Below are 21,416 nucleotides of genomic sequence, written 5' to 3' on the forward strand. Positions count from 1 at the left end.
AACAGTAAGTAATCCGAATTCTCAGTGAATTCAAAAATTACTTCAAAGTTTTTCTGATGTAACTCAGAGATATAAAACTCTAGTTACTTTTATTAAAACTGGGTTGACACAAACTATGTATTTTAGCAGCCAAGTTCTTGTGCCTGGGAAATCACAGGACAGCTGAATAAAGTAACAAGTAAAAGTTGCTTTTCTCAGCATCCAGGATAGATCAGTACCATTGACAGTCGGCTTTCTCTGATCAGTTGATTTGCTTGTAAGATACATTATAAAGCTCTGCTGTAGACTTCCGAGAGCGTATCCCACAGAGGGCTGGAGGAGCCATTCAGTTAGCGTGGCCTCAGTTTTGGTCAGGGGGCATGCTCTGGATCTGATCTCAAGGGCCGCTTCTCCGCAGCCTCCAAGTCTTCAGGGGACGAATGCTCACACGCCAGTTGTCACCTCGCAGGTGAGAACAATATTCACTAATGTGAACGCTACAGCAGCCCTGCCTTGGGCAGCAACCGCTGGGTCGGTGGGGGACTGACCCCCTGCCCTCCACCAGGCACCGAGCGGTTCTGTGGGGATTACCGCACTCTGCAGCCCCGCTGCTGGGGACGCCGGACGCGCCTTATTACGCAGCTCCTCTCCCGCAAACCCCGCAGCACCCGCCGGGTTCAGACGCCCCCGGAGCCGGGCGCTGCACCCACTCCCTCGGCCCGTGTCCGGCGCGAGCGAGACGCTCAGCCCCGCCGTTCTCGGGTGGTCCGCAGCCCTCTCCCCCGCCCCTCCTGCTGCCGCCGCTGCTGCTGCTGGGGGCTGTAGTGCGGGTCAGCGCCCTGGGCGGCGGGAGCGGCCGGCGCTGGAACTACATTTCCCGGCATGCCGTGCTCGGAGCGCCGCTGGCTGGCTCAGGCGGCGCGCGGGGGCTGCGGGCGGCTGCTGCCATGTCGCTGCTGCTGCGTGGGGCTGGGGGCGCCCGGGGCGCGCTGCGTCCATGCTGCCCCTGGGGCCGCGCCGCCTCCCGCAGGGGGCTCAGCTCCTCCTCGGGCGCCGGGGGCCTCCCGGGCGGCGGGGCCGGGGTCCGGCCCGGGCGGCGCTCGCTGCTGGCCGCGCTGGCGGGGGCCGCGGCGGCGCTGGCCGGGCTGGGGCTGGCGCGGCGGGCGGAGATGGTGTCGCGGGAGCCGGTGGCGCCCAGCCTGGGGGAGGCGGTGGCGGAGGACGAGGACGAGCTGTCCCGGCGCTGCGGGGATTTCATGGCCCCGCCGGTGAGCGGGCTGCGGGAGCTGCGGAGCCGGCGCCAGGACGTGCGGAGCCGCATGGAGATGCTGATCATGGAGACCCAGAGCCAGGTGTGCCGCGCCCTGGCCCAGGTGGATCGCGGCGCCGCCTTCACCGTGGACCGGTGGGAGAGGAAAGAAGGTGACGAGCCGCGGGGGCCGGGGAGCGGGGCCGAGGGTGCAGGGCCCGGAGTGGGAGCCTGGCTGCGCGCACCTGGGGGGTGAGTTGCACGCCTGGCGGGTGGACCGGAGGATCCTTACAGGGTGTCTGTGCCCGGCCGCACGTACTCCGGGTATAACAACAAGTTGACAGGTGGGCGATCAGACCGCAAACCCACGGTGAAGCCGCACCCTGGGTAGATCGTGCCGACCGCTAAGATACGGGAGGGGATTGTTTCTCTTCTACACTCTTCCAGCTTGTCGTGAGCAGGGTGGAAAGCGGGTCCTCCGGGTGTTAATCATTTGATCCGTCAGGAACAGATCCGCACATCACATTACCACTGGTCAAAGAAAAAGAGGGGTGCCAAAAGGAGGCATGCTCATGTGTGCATCATCTGGAGAATGTTGTATCTGATGGACCCTTCCTCTGGCCTCTTTCCTTTCCAATATCAGAGCTCTGCTGCACCCTGAAAATAAATTAGGAATTCCTAGGAACAGGTCTTTGTGTCTCTAGCAATTAAGCAATCACTTCTCGCCCAGTATAAAATAAAATGTGTTATGTTAAGCCAAAAAGCAGTTGAGTAACTCTTGTAAAATATTGCAGTCATCAGTTGTTTCCAAACAGGGGAGAGTTGTTTGAGGTATGGACAGATTCTGTTTTATAATGATGCTTTTCTTGTAGATACCACATTTCTGCCTCTACTCTCCAAGGCATAAATTCTGGGCATTTCTCACAGTCACACACAGATTCTAAAAGGGAGGATGTAAATGGTTAAGGCTTGAAAAATTTACCAGACACATACTACATAGAAAAACAAACCTACTGTACAAAAGAAGGCTAGGCCCTACCAGTGAGTCCAGAATAAAGGTATTAGTGAGAAGTCTGGCTCTATCCCGAGTCCTCTCCAGTTCCAGGGAAGAGAAGGGTTGCTGGGATTTCTACCAGGATGCTTTCCACGTACCCTGCTTGATGGGGGGGACTTCTATCTTCTATATTTGCCTTTGATTAGTAGGTGTCTGATAAACGTGAAGATCCCTCTTCCTTGAATTGCAAGAAGTTGTTGTTTTCCATCTCGCCCCCTCCCCCCAGACCTACCCCTTCTCAGTAGCCTCCTGACTGCTGGGGGCAGGAGAAAGGAGGATTCAAAATAAACTTTTCTTCCTACTCCCTTTCTCCTGAACAACTCCAGTACTTGCATATATGGTTACTCATTGCTTTCCCAAGCAGCAGTGTGAAACTGACATGGTTTGTGACAGTTTTGTTATTCCATTCAGGGTTCTGAATAGCAGCAGAGAAGCTGAATGGAGCCTTCTTATTCAAACACTACTGCTGCTTAGGAAAGTTATGAATAGCTGTGGAAGCACAGGTTTCAGAGTAGCAGCCGTGTTAGTCTGTATTCGCAAAAAGAAAAGGAGTACTTGTGGCACCTTAGACACTAACCAATTTATTTGAGCATAAGCTTTCGTGAGTTACAGCTCACTTCATCGGAAGCACAGAAGCTGTCTGAAAGTCAAGTGTAATCTTCCTGAATTCTCCTTACATTTCACAGTTTCGCTTCACAATCATAAGAGCTAGATTTTTGGTTTAAATGGAACTAAGTTCTGTACAAGCCCCCGTACTTGCCAGGGAATATTTCACTATTACTGCTGACAAGTGGGAGAGTGAGAATGGATTTTTCAAGGCTTCTAACTGATTTGGAGCAATCATAGTATTTTAAAATGAGAAGTTTTGATAAAATGTGTCCCTTAATGAGTGACAATGAATGACTGAGAATGAAGTGTGATATTAATTACAGTCTTTGGTTTCACTTTGGAGATGTGGAACTGCTTAAAACAAATTCAAATTCAGAAGAGAGTACTAATGGTACTTAAGCTGACCATTTAGTCTTGCCACTTATGTAACTTGGGTCATCGGGAGGGTTTTTTATGGTGAAAACTCTGCTGCACAACTGAAGTCAAAATCTGGCTGTTTGTTTCTACTCACAGTTACAAGTGAGTCTGGTGTATAGTTCTGTTTCTAGCCAGGTTCTAGTAACTCCAGACTTGTCTGTGTTTCCAGTGACTGAATACATGGGCTCTCTAGGTACTTCACACAATCTATGGTCAGCCTGTAAAATTCACTGCTTCAAGAGGTGATTGTCAAATAATAGAGGTGGATTTGTAAAAGAACTAGATAATTTTATCATCATCAACATCATTTGTAGTTATTCAAGGTAAGCAAAGGAGTCAAGATAGCTCTTGAAGATCTAATGGTCACCTGTACTCTATTAGTCAGTGTTAAGAATTGGCAGGATAAGATGCTTCTGAGACCAAAACTTTCCTGGGCTTGTGTTTGACAGGTGGTGGTGGTATCAGTTGTGTGCTCCAGGATGGCAACGTCTTTGAGAAGGCAGGCGTCAATGTTTCTGTAGTTTCTGGGCATCTTTCCGAGGAAGCAGTACAACAGATGAGAAGTAGAGGGAAAACTCTGAAGACCAAAAATGGTAAAACGTGCTACTTAAAACCTAATTGAACCTACAGTGAATTATTGTGTTGGAGACAAATAAGTCCAAACTTCTCTTATCTATGTTTTTATAAACTGCCTTACCCCATCAAACAGATCTTGAAGAAGGCCACATTTCTGAATTAAATTGTTTCTCTTCTCAGTGCTCTACAGCTCTTCCTGTAGCATGCATGACAGGTTCTAAACATGAACACTCACCTAGGAAGCTTTTGAATCTCCAAAGATTTGAATATCAAAATAAGTTTCACCTCCCGTCTTGTTGCTCTATCTTGAGGACAAAAGAAGTGCAGGCAAATTTGTTTGACCAATTACAAAATCCAGATTAAAGAGGAAAGGGTATGTGGACTATTAAAACAACCTCAAGGTGAAAACAGTGTTCATTAATATGATGGCATGTTATGTTTGCCGGAAGAATTTTTTTAACTCTTGGCTCCTATTAGCCTTGCAGTAACACTAAAGTGTAGTTCAAGTCAAAAAAGGACCCAGTAAAAATGTCATAGTATTCCATATTCTGCCTTCATCTCATATTTGTTCATGAATAAAAATCTTGTTCCGTTACACACAACCCCAGTACAAAAATACAATTTAGGTTTCTGTTTTTCTAAGGGAACTAAAGGGAACTGCTTCCCTACCCCAAGTCAATTAGAACTTGTTAGTTGTTTTGTTGCTGAAACAAAAGGCAGAATAGAACCCAGTTTCTCCTGGTCTCCATGCAGTCTTAGTAATACTTCTTTGTCACTGCAGTAAACCAGCATAACTTGGAAGATGCGCCTGGAGCAAGCTTGTAAGCGTTTACACTGCTATTTTTGGATCTCGTTTCTGACCATAAATACACTGTCATAAATGACAGCTCACTGTTGATAACTTGAGCTTGCTTTGCATTTCTCAAATTCCAAATGTTGCTGTTTGTTTGGAGGAGAAAATTGCAAGAGCTGGTATTGTGCTTGTGCACTGCATTTCAGCATTCACTAGATCTTGATTCTTCAGCTAGCTCCTATGGTCAGACCCGCTTAGTAGACATGCTGACTTCAATGACACACCATGCAGAGCTAGTTGCAGAATTGGAGCCATAGTTTGGAAGCCTTCAGGATAAAAGGTGCTGCATGTAAATTGTTCCCGTTCTTAATTACTGCTTTTTATGTATGTGTTGCTGTCTAGGTAAATTGCCTTTTTGTGCCATGGGTGTAAGCTCCGTTATCCATCCAAAGAATCCTCATGTTCCAACTATACACTTCAACTACAGATACTTTGAAATTGAGGAAGCAGACGGTAAGATTTATAATGGTCTGGAGCGTGTACAAATATGGAGTCAAACTTTAAGGATGGAACGTGACTTAGTGGGTAAAGCACAGGATTACGAACCCTTCTAATTCTGTTTCCAGCTATGCCACAAATTTGTGTGTAGCATTGAGTAAGTCACTTAGCCTCTGAACTCTTGTTTATGTATCTGTAAAATAGTTGAAATAGTTGTATCTATCTTGCAGGTTTTTGCAACGTAATTACCGTTTGTAAATTGCTTCTGACTAATGTGGTTATATAATGTACATGTTATAATTGTTTATGTCAATAAACTACACTAAAACATAAATACTTAGAAAAATGCCAGTAATCTCCTAGATACTTTTCCATGACTGATCACTGCAGACCAGACTGATTTTGTCCTTCTCTGTGTTTTTAAAAACGGTGGGCATGGAAAATGTTGAAATGTGACTGCGCACTCTAAAATATCCAGGCAGATAAAAGTCATGGCAGAAGAATTCTATATGAAATGAGGTTTATTCACAGAAATGGCAGGAATTAGAGCTTGTACATATATATAAACAAGCTCTGCCTCCTGCCACTTCTGTAAATAAACCTCATTTCATATAAAATTCTTCTGCCGTAACTTTTATCTGCCTGGAGATAGATAGATATAGAGGAAACTTACTGCCTTGTAGAGCAGGGGTTTCCAGATGTGGACCCCATCTTAATGCAGTGTGTCTCATAGAGACCACCTCTCCATTCACTATCATGCCACCTATTTTCCCTCCCCTCCCTGTCCCATAACTTCCTTGTTGCAACTACATCAATTGCTTTCATGGCAGAACTAATATTAGGAAAGTACTGAGGTTATTTTTAACTTTATTTTAATGAAATTTATCAATAGGACTCAAAGAGGAGCGACACCATGTTACCAGTCACCGGTGGTCCATGGACCACAATTTGCAAAACAACTTTTTAGAGGAATTGACTCATTTCCCTGCTCATTCCCTTCCTGCTGCAGGGTTAACTTAAACTAATATACTGTATGTGGCTCCTGACTATCATTACAAACCTGAGAGAATTTTTTTTTGTAAGCCCATTCAGGGTAATAACTATAAAAGACTAACCTTGTGCAATTGATACCACATGAGAATGGGCAGTAGTCAGGTCAACTGATATAATGCTGTACAAACTTTCCTGCTTGGAGGTTTATTTAATAATTGTCAGGATTCATGAGTCATTTTCACCCATATAATATTAGTTTAAACTAGGCATTTACAGTGCTACTTTTAGGTACTCTTGAATTTAATGTTTGAAAGTAGTTGCAGTTGTTAGTTTGTATCTGACACCTACCCTTGTATATCATTTGTGTTTGGAAATAAAGCAGTTGTTGCATGTCTGTCTTCTGTAGGCACTAAGCAGTGGTGGTTTGGTGGTGGAACAGACCTGACTCCAACTTACTTGAATGAAGAGGATGCTGTTCATTTTCACAAAACTCTGAAGGAAGCTTGTGATCAGCATAATCCAGAACTGTACCCCAAGTACAAGAAGTGGTATGTGTGGGGAGACGTACTTGAATTGTTTACTTTGGGTCAGATTTTTTTCTTTTTTTTTTTTTTTTTTCATTTGTGGGAAGGAAGAGGTATCGCACAACAGGCCGTGCTAATGCTGTTGCTTTAAGTTGGTCATTCGCTCACCTCACAAAGCTATTGGGAATCTTGGTTAAGCATCTGAGAGTGATATATAATTAGTCTGGTTTATCAGGGCCATGTTCTGCCCTCTGAGATATATATGAGCAGCTCCCAGTGAACCTCTGCTGGAGCTGCCAGTGTGTATCTGGGTAAAATTTGGCCAGATATGTTTGCAAAGCACTTGGAGATCTCCATTATTCATAAGGGACAATATCTCAAATTCGAGTGCCTAAAATTGGGCTCATAAATCGATATTGGTAGCCTGTTTTCCAGAGTTGCTGTGTGACCCCATATCCCTGTCCCTGCCACAGATCTCCTGTGTCAGCTTGGGCAAGTAACTTAACATATGTGTGTGTCATTTTTCCCCATTGGTAAAATAGAGGAAAAAAATAAATGCCCCTGTGAGATAGATGGTAAGGGTTAACTTATTACACCCTGAAAAGAACTGAGATCCTCTGAAGGGAGTGACTGCTGTAGAATCACAAACTAATTCGCTTGCTGCTCTTCATTGAAAAGAGAGTTCTCTACTATGATATGGTCTGTTTGCACTAATAATGTTTTTAATTGCTCTGTTTTCATAATATTACTTGTTGCTAACCTATCTCCTAATAAATAATACTGTACAATATGGCACAATGTCTGACACATGTAACTTGTGCAGGGTTTAGGTGATATAACTCTAAAGAACACACTCGCCCTCTGTTGCAAAAACATTCCCAATTGTAATTATACATGAGTGAAATTGCCAGCTGCTTTATTTATTAATAACAATGCCTTTCAGTCATGCCTGCTGCCTTCCATATGAGCATCTCAAAGCACGTTACAGATATTAAGCAATTAAACCTAGACCTTCATTCCAGTGCCCTAATTACAAGACTATCTGTATCTCCTTGTAACACAACACTATTCAAGCATATTTTTATTTATTTTGTATTTTTGGAGGGAGGGATAGGGGAAAGTAGCCAGAGATACAGATATTGGCAGGGGTAGAGGAGGGAGGGAATGTCAGAAAGCAAAACCGTAGACAACTCTCTTCTAGTCTAGTGTTAGATGTGAGGAGCCACAATGTGGCATCTTAATTTTAGACATTCAGAGCTGCAAAAGACCTGTTGGTTTACCTTGTCCATTCCCTGCCAATGGAGGATTGCAGACCAAAAGTGCCTTGTCCAATTTAATCTCTTTTGTGAATGTGTCAAGCAACTGGGCTTTCATGCCTTCCCCTGGGAGACTATTCCACAGAGCTCTCTGGTGAGAAACATTTTATTTATGGTTCAAGCTAAGAAACTTGCTTCTCTTTTCATCCCTCTGCTCCCAGATATCCTGTACCTTGTTAGCCCTTCCTAAACAATTCCTCTTCCTCGTTGGGGCAAGACCCTCGGGTGCAATTGTCAAAAGGACTCGGAGGTAGTTTAACTCTGCTCTCACTGAAATCCGTAGCAAAACTCCTATTGACTTCAGTGGGATCAGTTGGGCTAGCACTGCACTTTTGAAAATCCCACCCCAGCATCTTTGCTGTCAGACAAAGCAGCCAATTACTGGGCTAAATTATATTACTCAGAACTAATTAGGGTGCTTTTTTTGGCCAAGGAGGGAAAGGAGTTTGTCCTTGCTGCATGCAAGGGGAGCATCCTGCTTTGTAAACAGCTGCAGCTTTCAATGACAACTGCATTGGAAGTTCAGCTGTACATCACTTAAAGACACAGATTTAAACTGACTGTCTCTCTCACTTTGGAAGACATAGCTGATGGTGCCCTTTAGTCTTAAAGCATAATGGATTGCTTGCTGCTCTGCATCCAGTGTCTTATCTGCCACAAGCTATGGTATCCAGAGGAAGGGTAACTTCTTTCTGTAAGGTGCCAGCCTTTGTCTGAGTGTGAGAGATAGAGTGGGTGGTGTGAGTTCATTTTTGCTGTTATCTAGGAGGCACGCTAGTTAATGTGCATGTGATGATCTTCTCTTCGAGGAATCTCTTATATAGTAGGCTATATCCAAGTGCTTCTGTACAGGTTGTTACAGTTCCTTTACTAGATGAGAAAACTATTCAAGCATGCTACAGAGGTTGAGGATAGCCAGTAGTGTGGGGTGTGTCTGCTTAAGGCGTTGACAGATATCCACAAGGAAGGCTGTACAACCGTTACTCATTATCAAGTGATGTATATGTATGCAGGGGGGAGGAGAGAATCTAGTGGAATCAGCATGCACTTGTTCCTTACTCAGAAGGCAGCCTCAGGGAGGAATACACTCCTTCTCCTCCCATGAGGAGGGGAGATGAATCACTTCCTTCCTATGCAAACAGCCCAACACTAGCGTTTGGTTTAAGAAGCAGTTGTCTAGGGACATACGTGCTGCCCCTGAACCCAACTTTCTCAAATGGAAAAGCTCGCACTTATACTTGCTGTGCTAATTTCTGTCCGAAGTGTCTCATCAGGTTTATACTGTACTCTATGCTCTTCTGTTGAGTTTCACACACTGTCCCACTGCTCTCTTAAGGCCTGGTCTACACTGTAGGGGGGGGAATCAATCTAAATTACGCAACTTCAGCTATGTGAATAACGTAGCTGAAGTTGATGTACTTAGATCTACTTACCACGGTGTCTTCGCTGCAGTAGGTTTACAGCTGACGCTCCCCCGTCGACTTTGCCTGTGCCTCCTGCTCTGGTGGAGTACCAGAGTCAACAGGAGAGCGCTCGGCGGTCAATTTATCGCGTCTTCACTAGACACAATAAATTAACCCCTGCTGGATCAATCGCTCTACAGGTAAGTGTAGACATTCCCTAAGTTTCACTCTGCACTTACCTTGGAATAAAAAGCTGATTCTCCCAGCCAAAGAGAAATGTCTTTCAATTTACAGTAACTTCTCCATCTCAGTGCATGTATGGCCCCATATTTTTGTTTTTATTGCTTGAGAGCAGCCATTTCGGGCAGATGTTATGAGATTCTAGTACTGAGAGAGAGAGACGGGATCTCCTTGGAGGAACCCTCAGGAAAGGAGATACTGTCCTCTTTTGTCTCAAAATGCACAGCCTGACACTAAGAGTTTCTCGTTCTGTCTCAAACTTGAAATTGGGCCTGCTTTCATGGGCAAATGTTGCTAAGATTTGTGAATCTTTCAAGTGTTTTTAAAAGAAACTAGTCAAATTGCAAAGGAGAAAGTGTTTTTTAGGGAGAACGTGAAATGGCAAAAACTTGTGTGCAATCTTCCACAAAATAAAATGTGAATTTTTATACAGCTCTGGAAACAAGGGCTGCAGAGATCTGTCAGATGTACCTTGGTAAGATTTTCCCCCAGTTTCCTTGGTAAGGTGAAAGGTGTGGACTTATAGCCTTGAAGACTAATGTTTGCATACATAGCCACGTATTTCAAAATCTGCTATTATGCTTGTGTGTACATGTGCAGTAGCAGATTTTCTTTTTAAGATAAGCAGTGTTATGCTTCTTTATACTGAGAGTATGATTTAACCCTTAATGGCAGCTAATGTAGAGCCTAGTCCTGCATGGTGCTGAGCACCTTTAGCTTTCCTTTAAGCCAATGGGCGAAGAGGGCATTCAGTATCTTGCAGATGAAAGGTCAAATCCTGCATTTCACCTGTCTAATGTCTGGAGTTTTGATTGTTTTACTCTGAGCTTAATGCACTAGCCTTGACATCTGGTTGTTGCTTCTTCCAGGTGTGATGATTACTTTTACATCAAGCACCGTGGAGAACGAAGAGGGATTGGGGGTATATTCTTCGATGATTTGGACTCTCCCTCAAAAGAAGAAGCATTTCAGTTTGTGCAGAGTTGTGCCAAAGCCATTGTGCCTTGCTATGTTCCCATTGTGAAGAAACACTCCCGTGACTCTTTCACACCAGAGGAAAAGTTATGGCAACAGCTTCGTAGAGGGAGGTGAGTAATGCAGGAACAAAATGTAACATAGTGGATTTGGGGAAGAGGAGAAAGTGAGACTGGTTCCTCTATGTCATGTCACTAGGGAAACTTGCATGTGTCTGGAAAAGTTTTTCCAAGAACTCTTTTGCAACATTCCCACATTGAATCTTTGCAGATTCATAAAGTTATGTTTTTTTAAAAAAAAACAAAAACAAAACCCTGAAAAATGCAGTTGTACCAACTTAAGTAGGATTTTCAGGATTGTTGTGTTGTGGTGTTTTGTTTTGTTTTTTAACCTTTTAAAGGACTTCAGGCTAATTCCATTTTAGAAGTATAGGATCCTATACTTCTTTGCCAGTACAAACTGAACTCTTCATAGTGAATAAAGTATTTTTTGCCTTAAGAGATTTCTTTTGCATAGTCTGAAATCCTTGGAACTCTCAAGAGTTCAAAGAGAGTCTCTTGAGCACTGCCAATGATGCTCATTATTAAAACATGAGGTTTTTAAACTAAGAGGAAATTGGCCATCCCTACTGGTACAGCGCTTGTGTTTTAATGTTCTGTAATAAGGTGAGTATGGGGACAATGGTAAATAATAATATAGACTAGGAAAAATCAGGCCATCCATTTCCTGCATTTCTTAAAAGTAATAAAGTGCTTTATGTAGAACTTTCCTTTTTAATTTTTCTCTCACCTTAGAAGAGGCCCATCTTTATGATAGTGAAATTTAGTGAGGCAAGATGTCTTGCAGGATAATATTGTAGGTGGGCTTTCAAATGGCTTTTGTCACTAGATACAAAATGAGAAGGAGCTACTGCTTATATGGCACTCCTTAAATACCTTGCTCAGGCAAAACTCCTTCTCTGTTGACTTAGAAATTCTCTGTAGCATAAAAAATCTGAAGGGACTGAGAATCCCCTGTAAATGTCAGCTGTAATCCTATTATTAATTGCTGTGGTACTTACTTCCTTCTACATGGTGAAAAACAACCCTTTTATTCCACCATTTCTATTCAAAGCATGTATTGCTATTTCTTATTGTCCGGCTTCCTCCCTTTCTTCAAAGAAAGTGAATGAACCAGTAAACGAATATAGAAGATATAGAAAAGAATAAGATTACATTTGAGTTTAGGTCTCTGTCCTACAGCCTTTACTCACCTGAGCAATCCCACTTACTTTAATGGGACTACTCACATGAGCAGGGCATTGCAGGATCAGGCCCATAGAATGGTTGTGGCAAACTCTGGAGGGTTGTGGGAAAATGGGTTTCCATTAGATTGCAGCCAAGACCCTGCTAGGCTGCTGTTTGATCTCCCTGCAGAGCCCTGGGCTAGATTATCTTCACTCCTCTGCATGAAGATAAGGAGTCCCTCCCCTCACTGTCCCTCTCTTAAAGTGTCTGGTTGTTAAGATAGCCACTTCTGAATTGTAGGGGCTCTTTTCAGTGCTGTAAATGCTGGAGCAAGACAGTGAAAGCAGAGTGGCTGCTTCTGTGCCACGCAGGGTCCCTGCACTCTCCCATTTGAGGGGCTGAGGCAAAGAACAATAACAGACAGCTGGGCCACAACAGTGCTTCAGGTGTCCCAATCTGCATGTTGACCAATACTTATGGAATACACCATGTGCCTCAGGAAGCGTCTCCGAGCTTTAGCATTTAGGTGGGGATTGAGCTTTTTGTAATCTGTCTTGAATGCTTTCCACTAAAATTTTATCTTAATTCCCTTCTTCCCTTCTTTCTTAACTCTGTACAAGAGAGTTGTGTCCACTTTTGCACTGGCAGGTGCTAACTCATTCCTGTATTTTAAATCATGAAGTGAAGTTCTTTTATATAGCTTTTACTTTTAAATCTCTATCTATAGCCACTCTTGGGGTCAATGCTTGGAATTTTGAGTGGGTGTTTTAGCCCAGCAATTCGGGCAGGACGAGCCCAGCACAGCCTGGACAGAGTTCAGACAAGTTTTGGCAGTGGGGGCTGGGGTGGGGTGGGAGGCAGGTGTTACTGAACAACATAGCTTCCTTTTTCCAAATCCCCTGCCTCATGCTCTCTGCCACTGTTCTGGGATGCTGGGCATTTTATAATTCCCTGCAGCTGACTCTGCCCTACACATCCTTGTATAAGTGCTGGGTAGCTGCAGGTCTTTCTCAGAGGGAGACTGTTTACCCTTTCCCTGTTAGCTATAGGACAGGGCCACCACAGATCCTTACAATAGTCAAAAGGGAGTCTAGCTGGATGAGCTCCTTTGGAAAATGTCCCCTGTTGTGTAAAGAACTGCATGCTGGGAAGATCAGTGTTGTAAGGGCACGTGACCCCTTTGGACAGAAAGGTTGCCCAGAACATGATGGCTGTAAATTTATTAAGTAGCTGTTTCATTAGAAAACTTCATCTGGAGACTTGCTAAAGATTTTGCTGCCTCCATCTTGTATCTTATTTAGGAGGCAAATATGGCTTCAGATTGTAACTGTGAAGAGTTTCTATTGAGAGTTTAACCAGACTGCATATTGTGCATTGCCTTTGTGCTTATTAGTGAACTGAGTCTGTGGCTTGCAGGGTTGGTTCCAATATTCTCTCAAATAGTTGTTCAAGAATGGAGTAGACGTTCACTGTTGAGTCACTGAGTTGACAGTGAATTCATTTGACTTATTTGGAAACCTCCCATTCTTGTTTTGTGATGCCTGTGAGTGCAGTGAAAATCTCTGTTTCCTGTTGTTCACAGGGGGACAAGGGTACATATTCATTCCTGCACATATGCTACAGTGGGACAGCTGGTCCCCAAACTGGTGCTCTTTGTTCTGGCGTCTTCGGGATCAAGGAGACTGAAACGGACTATTGTTTGCAGCCTTCTGCTACTTGCAAAAATCAACCTATGTGACAATAAATTTGTTTTTGTGCTAACCCTTTGTGTCTGTGTTATTCCCCCACAGGTATGTGGAGTTCAATCTTGTTTATGACAGAGGTACAAAGTTTGGCCTTGCAACGCCAGGATCTAGGATTGAAAGCATTCTTATGTCTCTGCCACTGACTGCCAGGTAAGGGAAAAGTTACATGTTTTTCACATGCTAGAACACTGTTTTCTTTCCTGCTGTCCAGTCTTGGCCAGGTATTGGCAGCAGGAAATGTACCTCTTACATACCTGCAGACCATATATCACTCCCCAATCCTACTTTTGTGAAACCAGCATGTTGCTGGGGTGGACTGATTTTATATGCTGAAGTACTTGGACACTGCTTCCCTTCACTACCTGAAAAGTAGTTCCTAGTAAAAGAATGAGAAAATGGAAAAGGTTAAATACTCTCTACTGCTTGGAATATCTTTAACTATTTTTTCCACAGCCCCCCATACACTTTTATGGTTCACTGCCGTTTCAGCAGCAGCTTGTTGCTCAGTGGACTATTTTACCTTCATTTTTAACCTGGGATTATTGCAGAGCTCCTTATTTATCTTTGACACTAGACAATGAGCTAAGCAGTGGGTGAAAGGACCACATGCTGCAGTTTGGTGTATTGGGGCAAGAGGGAAGTTGAAACCTACGGTTCCCCCCCCTTACCCGTTGAATATAATGGGCGTAGGAATATCCGTTCCTAACTGGAGATGAAGTTTCAGTTGTGTGTGACTATACATCCACAGAAAGGCCCAGCCATCCACATCCAATCAGAACACAGCTTTGGACAAGTGGTGTCCAGCCAGCCGGACTCTAATAGCCGTATTCCCTCTTTGTTGTGCGCAGATGGCAGTACATGCACACGCCGCCAGAGAAGTCCAGAGAAGCTGAAATCCTGGAAGTCCTGCGCAATCCCAAAGACTGGGTGCACTGATGAATAGTGTGAGGGGGATGCTCAACTATAAGCAAACAATATGAAGTCTTACCAACCATTTCACTCAAACTGCCATGGCCTGGCAGTTCGTGTCTGGAATCATGTTCTTCTCACGTGCCTTAAAAATGTTGTAAACTTGTCATCCTTTGCATGTTGGTGAAGTGTTTCACTAGCTGGCACGCTTTTCTCTGTCTGTTGCCTTGTGGTGGATACGTGAGATATTAGTAGGACCAACTGATGTGTTCAGTAACTGTTTCAATTTGTCTAAACACACAATGGTATAAAATACTATAAAATGTTGCCCTAAAGAAGTAGTGTTTTCCAAGCTAAAGGTGAATTGTGCCCTAAATTACACTGCTTGCTGTTAGGAAATTCACAGGAAATTTTAACATTTTAAAAATAATGTTCTTATTTGTTTCACAGTTAAATGAGTGTCTCTGTTCTGGTGCGTATTAAACCTCTTTTTAAATCCAGTTTCAAATACTTTATATCACAGTTATTTTTCATTAAGGGACAGATTTTTAAAAGTATTTTGATGCCTAACTCCCATTGACCTCAGTGGGAGTTAGGCACACAATTGGATTGGGTGCCCAAATAACTTTTTCAAATCTGGCCCTGTGTTCCTAAAAATGTACTAGACAAATGCAATTCCATGGAATGGTGGTTGCTTTAAAAAACACATCGAAAATCCACTGAAAGCAGGTAGGAAACATTTTACTCTGGGCCAACTAAAGAAGATTAGCTACCTTGCCTTTTTTCAGACCTACCAAGCAGAGCTATGTTAAAGACAGACTGCACAGACAAAATAATGAAGCCATACATTTTAAGGAAGGTGTTTTTACTTTAATCATATCCCAGCCATCAAGACTGCAGTGTAAAAAATGTTTTATCAATGTGCTTTGTAGATCAAAAATCCTCTAAGATGTATTAAAATTCACCTTTCCACTAAAATAGAGCAAAACATATGTTTAAGCAAAGCGCTGACCCAAAAGAGGAGGAAATCCATCTATATACTAATTTTTGCACTCGGTTTTATTTACATGAATGTACTTCTGAGATAAAGTGTCTTTCACTAACTGCTGACTCTGAGGCCTTTAGGGGATGGTGGCAAAGATTGTAGAGAACACTTACTAAAGGAGGGAAGTTGTGACATGCTGCACTCTACACTCTCACAGAAGAACATCCAACATTGTTAAATGCGGGTGTCTAAAGTTAAGTACTGAAATCCAGGATGCATTCAAAGTCCCTCTCTCCCCAGCCCTTGATTATGTGGAATAGTACCTTACTCCTTGAGTAACTCCGTTCATGTCAGAGGGACTATTTGAGGAGTAAGGCACTACTCAGTATGAACAAGTGACAGACTCTCACCCTTTCCAGGTCCAGGTATCTAAGGCGGCTTGGTCTAAACAAAGCTGCACCAGTTTAACTAAGTTGGTTTAAGATCAGACCTTTAGCTAAACTGGTGTAGCTTTGTGTGGCACTATTATATTTACTTCAACCTGGCTTATAGTAGCTTAGTTTGCACTGACAAATTGAAACCAGGTATAAACAGGTATGAATGGTCACACAGAGACTTGCACTAGTTAACCTGGTTTACTAATTCAGTTAAAGTTAAACCAATGGGCAAACCCCAAGTGGACTGACTTTCAAAGGTGCTCAGAATCTTTGAATATCAGGCCATTTTTTTAAAGGTATTTTTAGAAACCCAAATCTGAAAAATGTGCCCTCTTTTGTTTTAGCAAGATGGTGTTTGCAGCTTTCTTCTGTTTGCTGTTTGACTTGTCATTTGACACTACTGTGAAACTGAATAAAGTGGCTAGAGCTGCAAATGTTTGTGTCACTGGTTTCTCATGGTGAAAGAGCACAAATTATGGAAGTAATTAAATCACAGGTACTTCATAGAATATCAGGGTTGGAAGGGACCTCAGGAGGTCATCTAGTCCAACCCCCTGCTCAAAGCAGGACCAAGCCCCAATTAAATCATCCCAGCCAGGGCTTTGTCAAGCCTGACCTTAAAAACTTCTAAGGAAGGAGATTCCACCACCTCCCTAGGTAACGCATTCCAGTGTTTCACCACCCTCCTAGTGAAAAAGTTTTTCCTAATATCCAACCTAAATCTCCCCCACTGCAACTTGAGACCATTACTCCTCGTTCTGTCATCTGCTATCACTGAGAACAGTCTAGATCCAACCTCTTTGGAACCCCCTTTCAGGTAGTTGAAAGCAGCTATCAAATCCCCCCTCATTCTTCTCTTCTGCAGACTAAACATCCCCAGTTCCCTCAGCCTCTCCTCATAACTCATGTGTTCCAACCCCCTAATCATTTTTGTTGCCCTCTGCTGGACTCTTTCCAATTTTTCCACATCCTTCTTGTAGTGTGGGGCCCAAAACTGGACACAGTACTCCAGATGAGGCCTCACCAGTGTCGAACAGAGGGGAACGATCACGTCCCTTGATCTGCTGGCAATGCCCCTACTTATACACCCCAAAATGCCATTGGCCTTCTTGGCAACAAGGGCACACTGTTGACTCATATCCAGCTTCTCGTCCACTATAACCCCTAGGTCCTTTTCTGCAGAACTGCTGCCGAGCCATTCGGTCCCCAGTCTGTAGCGGTGCATTGCATTCTTCCGTCCTAAGTGCAGGACTCTGCACTTGTCCTTGTTGAACCTCATCAGATTTCTTTTGGCCCAATCCTCCAATTTGTCTAGGTCCCTCTGTATCCTATCCCTACCCTCCAGCGTATTTACCTCTCCTCCCAGTTTAGTGTCATCTGCAAACTTGCTGAGGGTGCAATCCACACCATCCTCCAGATCATTTATGAAGATATTGAACAAAACCGGCCCCAGGACCGACCCTGCGGGCACTCCACTCGATACCGGCTGCCAACTAGACATGGAGCCATTGATCACTACCCGTTGAGCCCGACAATCTAGCCAGCTTTCTATCCACCTTATAGTCCATTCATCCAGGCCATACTTCTTTAACTTGCTGACAAGAATACTGTGGGAGACCGTGTCAAAAGCTTTGCTAAAGTCAAGGAACAACACGTCCACTGCTTTCCCCTCATCCACAGAACCAGTTATCTTGTCATAGAAGGCAATTAGATTAGTCAGGCATGACTTGCCCTTGGTTAATCCATGCTGACTGTTCCTGATCACTTTCCTCTCCTCTAAGTGCTTCAGGATTGATTCCTTGAGGACCTGCTCCATGATTTTTCCAGGGACTGAGGTGAGGCTGACTGGCCTGTAGTTCCCAGGATCCTCCTCCTTCCCTTTTTTAAAGATGGGCACTACATTAGCCCTTTTCCAGTCGTCCGGGACTTCCCCCGGTCGCCATGAGTTTTCAAAGATAATGGCCAATGGCTCTGCAATCACAGCCGCCAACTCCTTTAGCACTCTCAGATGCAACGCATCTGGCCCCATGGACTTGTGCACTTCCAGCTTTTCTAAATAGTCCCGAACCACTTCTTTCTCCACAGAGGGCTGGTCACCTCCTCCCCATGCTGTGCTGCCCAGTGCAGTAGTCTGGGAGCTGACCTTGTTCGTGAAGACAGAGGCAAAAAAAGCATTGAGTACATTAGCTTTTTCCACATCCTCTGTCACTAGGTTGCCTCCCTCATTCAGTAAGGGGCCCAGACTTTCCTTGACTTTCTTCTTGTTGCTAACATACCTGAAGAAACCCTTCTTGTTACTCTTAACATCTTTTGCTAGCTGCAACTCCAGGTGTGATTTGGCCTTCCTGATTTCACTCCTGCATGCCCGAGCAATATTTTTATACTCATCCCTGGCCATTTGTCCAATCCTCCACTTCTTGTAAGCTTCTTTTTTGTGTTTAAGATCAGCAAGGATTTCACTGTTAAGCCAAGCTGGTCGCCTGCCATATTTACTATTCTTTCTACACATCGGGATGGTTTGTCCCTGTAACCTCAATAAGGATTCTTTAAAATACAGCCAGCTCTCCTGGACTCCTTTCCCCCTCATGTTATTCTCCCAGGGGATCTTGCCCATCAGTTCCCTGAGGGAATCGAAGTCTGCTTTTCTGAAGTCCAGGGTCTGTATTCTGCTGCTCTCCTTTCTTCCTTGTGTCAGGATCCTGAACTCGACCATCTCATGGTCACTGCCTCCCAGGTTCCCATCCACTTTTGCTTCCCCTACTAATTCTTCCCGGTTTGTGAGCAGCACGTCAAGAAGAGCTCTGCCCCTAGTTGGTTCCTCCAGCATTTGCACCAGGAAATTGTCCCCTACATTTTCCAAAAGCTTCCTGGATTGTCTGTGCACTGCTGTATTGCTCTCCCAGCAGATATCAGGGTGATTGAAGTCTCCCATGAGAACCAGGGCGTGCGATCTAGTAACTTCTGCAAGTTGCCGGAAGAAGGCCTCGTCCACCTCATCCCCCTGGTCCGGTGGTCTATAGCAGACTCCCACCATGACATCACCCTTGTTGCTCACACTTCTAAACTTAATCCAGAGACTCTTAGATTTTTCTTCAGTTTCATACTTGAGCTCTGAGCAGTCATACTGCTCCCTTACGTACAGTGCAACTCCCCCACCTTTTCTGCCCTGCCTGTCCTTCCTGAACAGCTTATATCCATCCATGACAGTACTCCAGTCATGTGAGTTATCCCACCAAGTCTTTGTTATTCCAATCACATCATAATTCCTTGACTTTGCCAGGACTTCCAGTTCTCCCTGCTTGTTTCCCAGGCTCGTGCATTTGTGTATAGGCACTTGAGATAACCCGCTGATCGCCCCTCATTCTCAGTATGAGGCAGGAGCCCTCCCCTCTCACGCGCTCCTGCTCGTGCTTCCTCCAGGTATTCCACTTCCCCACTTACCTCAGGGCTTTGGTCTCCTTCCCCCAGTGAACCCAGTTTAAAGCCCTCCTCACTAGGTTAGCCAGCCTGCTTGCGAAGATGCTCTTCCCTCTCTTCGTTAGGTGGAGCCCGTCTCTGCCTAGCACTCCTCCTTCTTGGAACACTATCCCATGGTCATAGAATCATAGAATATCAGGGTTGGAAGGGACCTCAGGAGGTCATCTAGTCCAACCCCCTGCTCAAAGCAGGACCAATCCCCAATTTTTGCCCCAGATCCCAAATGGCCCCCTCAAGGATTGAACTCACAACCCTGGGTTTAGCAGGCCAATGCTCAAACCACTGAGCTATCCCTCCCCCCCAAAAGGTGTGTGGCCCGTACGGGGATTGAACCCGCGACCTTGGCGTTATTAGCACCACGCTCTAACCAACTGAGCTAACCGGCCAGCCATATAAAGAATCCAAAGCCTTCTCTCTGACACCACCTGCATAGCCATTTGTTGGCTTCCACGATTCGACAGTCTCTACCCAGGCCTTTTCCTTCCACGGGGAGGACGGACGAGAACACCACTTGAGCCTCAAACTCCTTTATCCTTCTTCCCAGAGCCACGTAGTCTGCAGTGATCTGCTCAGGGTCATTCTTGGCAGTATCATTGGTGCCCACGTGGAGAAGCAGGAAGGGGTAGCGATCCGAGGGCTTGATGAGTCTCGGCAGTCTCTCCATCACATCGCGAATCTTAGCTCCTGGCAAGCAGCAGACTTCTCGGTTTTCCCGGTTGGGGCAGCAGATAGATGACTCAGTCCCCCTGAGGAGAGAGTCCCCGACCACCACCACCCGCCTCCTTCTCTTGGGAGCAGTGGTCATGGAACCCCCAACCCTAGGACAGTGCATCTCATGCCTTCCAATCGGCGGAGTCTCCTTCTGCTCCCTTCCCTCAGACGTATCATCTATTTTTTAGTGTACTAAACAATCTATTCTAATCCTATTCACAAATAGGAGTGTGAGTGCCATGGTAAGCACAAGCCGAGTTCTCTGTTAGCCCTTGCAATTTTATCATCAAGCTTATGATATTTGGTGGTTTTCTTAAAGCCCCGGCTCTCGGGGGCAAGTGATTACCGGAGAATCTCTGCTTTCTGCTTCCAGAGAAAAGCCTGAAACCATGAACAGAGTGTAATTCTAAGGTTCAGAAACCAGAATGCCAATAAAAAGAACCCAACTTCTGTGACTTTTATGCCACTCCTGATATTTCGCAGCTGACTCATTTGTTTTGATCACTTGGGGTTGGCAATAAACGTATAGGATTTGCTACATATTGGCTGATGCTGTAAAGGGAGGAAGGTCTGATTTTCATAACTAGTGCTACGAGCAAATTACTCTAAGACAAGATGCCCCTTCTAGATGGAGGCTTTCCTGGGAAGATTATGCTATCTAATTGCCCTAAGTGCGGGGAGCCCAGCAACTGGAGCAGAAACAAGGCATGTTAGATAGTGGGGGTCTCTGAGCCTTGGCAGTAACCACAAGGACTAGATTGGCTAGCTCTGCCCTACATTCTTCCCTTGATCTCTCTGGGACAAGTTGATTTCATTAGCTGATTTTTTTGCCCCATATGAAGTTCACCATGTTTTTTGTTTTGGGGTGATCTACAGAATCAGTCCTCTCCATCCACTTATCTTAATGTTCCTGACTGTCGTGACCCTGCACCAAGATTTGATGTTTACATGGGGTGTTATCAATGTGACTTTGCACTAAGTATAATGAAAACTTAACTCTTCCTTTTTTGAACAGCCACGAAAGCATTCAATAATGACATCTGGGGCTGGCAGTATTTACCATGGAATACCAGGTCAGAGGGTCCAGCTGGTAGTGCTAGAAGCCCCTGCTTAGTAAACAGGAGATCCTGGGTTATCACGCTTCCCAGAGATTATTCAAGGCTTCATCTTTCAGAGAGCTAAAGGTAGAGTTGCTGCACCAATCTCTTCTCGAGATGCAACTTCCCCCACTTTGCTAAAATTAGGAAGCTTTAGCAAAAGAGAACCTCTGATATTTCCAGCATTCAACTTAAGGACCCCT

The 21,416-nt window shown here is 44.6% G+C and overlaps 1 protein-coding gene and 1 non-coding gene across 2 annotated transcripts; one reads left to right on the forward strand and one right to left on the reverse strand.

Annotated features, from left to right (window-relative positions):
• Positions 1–846: 846 nt before the first annotated feature.
• Positions 847–16,362, forward strand: CPOX (coproporphyrinogen oxidase). The gene is given in 8 exon segments (XM_007061621.4): positions 847–868; positions 871–1,401; positions 3,758–3,901; positions 5,080–5,190; positions 6,575–6,716; positions 10,521–10,739; positions 13,643–13,747; positions 14,446–16,362. Coding segments are annotated over 8 exon segments (1,347 nt in total). The 5' UTR covers positions 847–861; the 3' UTR covers positions 14,534–16,362.
• A 3,355-nt stretch (positions 16,363–19,717) lies between these two features.
• Positions 19,718–19,791, reverse strand: TRNAI-AAU. Its single transcript has one exon. It is a non-coding gene; the product is annotated as a tRNA-Ile (tRNA).
• Positions 19,792–21,416: the final 1,625 nt, after the last annotated feature.

This window comes from Chelonia mydas, chromosome 1 (genome assembly GCF_015237465.2).
Source record: "Chelonia mydas isolate rCheMyd1 chromosome 1, rCheMyd1.pri.v2, whole genome shotgun sequence".
NCBI classification, from domain to species: domain Eukaryota; kingdom Metazoa; phylum Chordata; order Testudines; family Cheloniidae; genus Chelonia; species Chelonia mydas.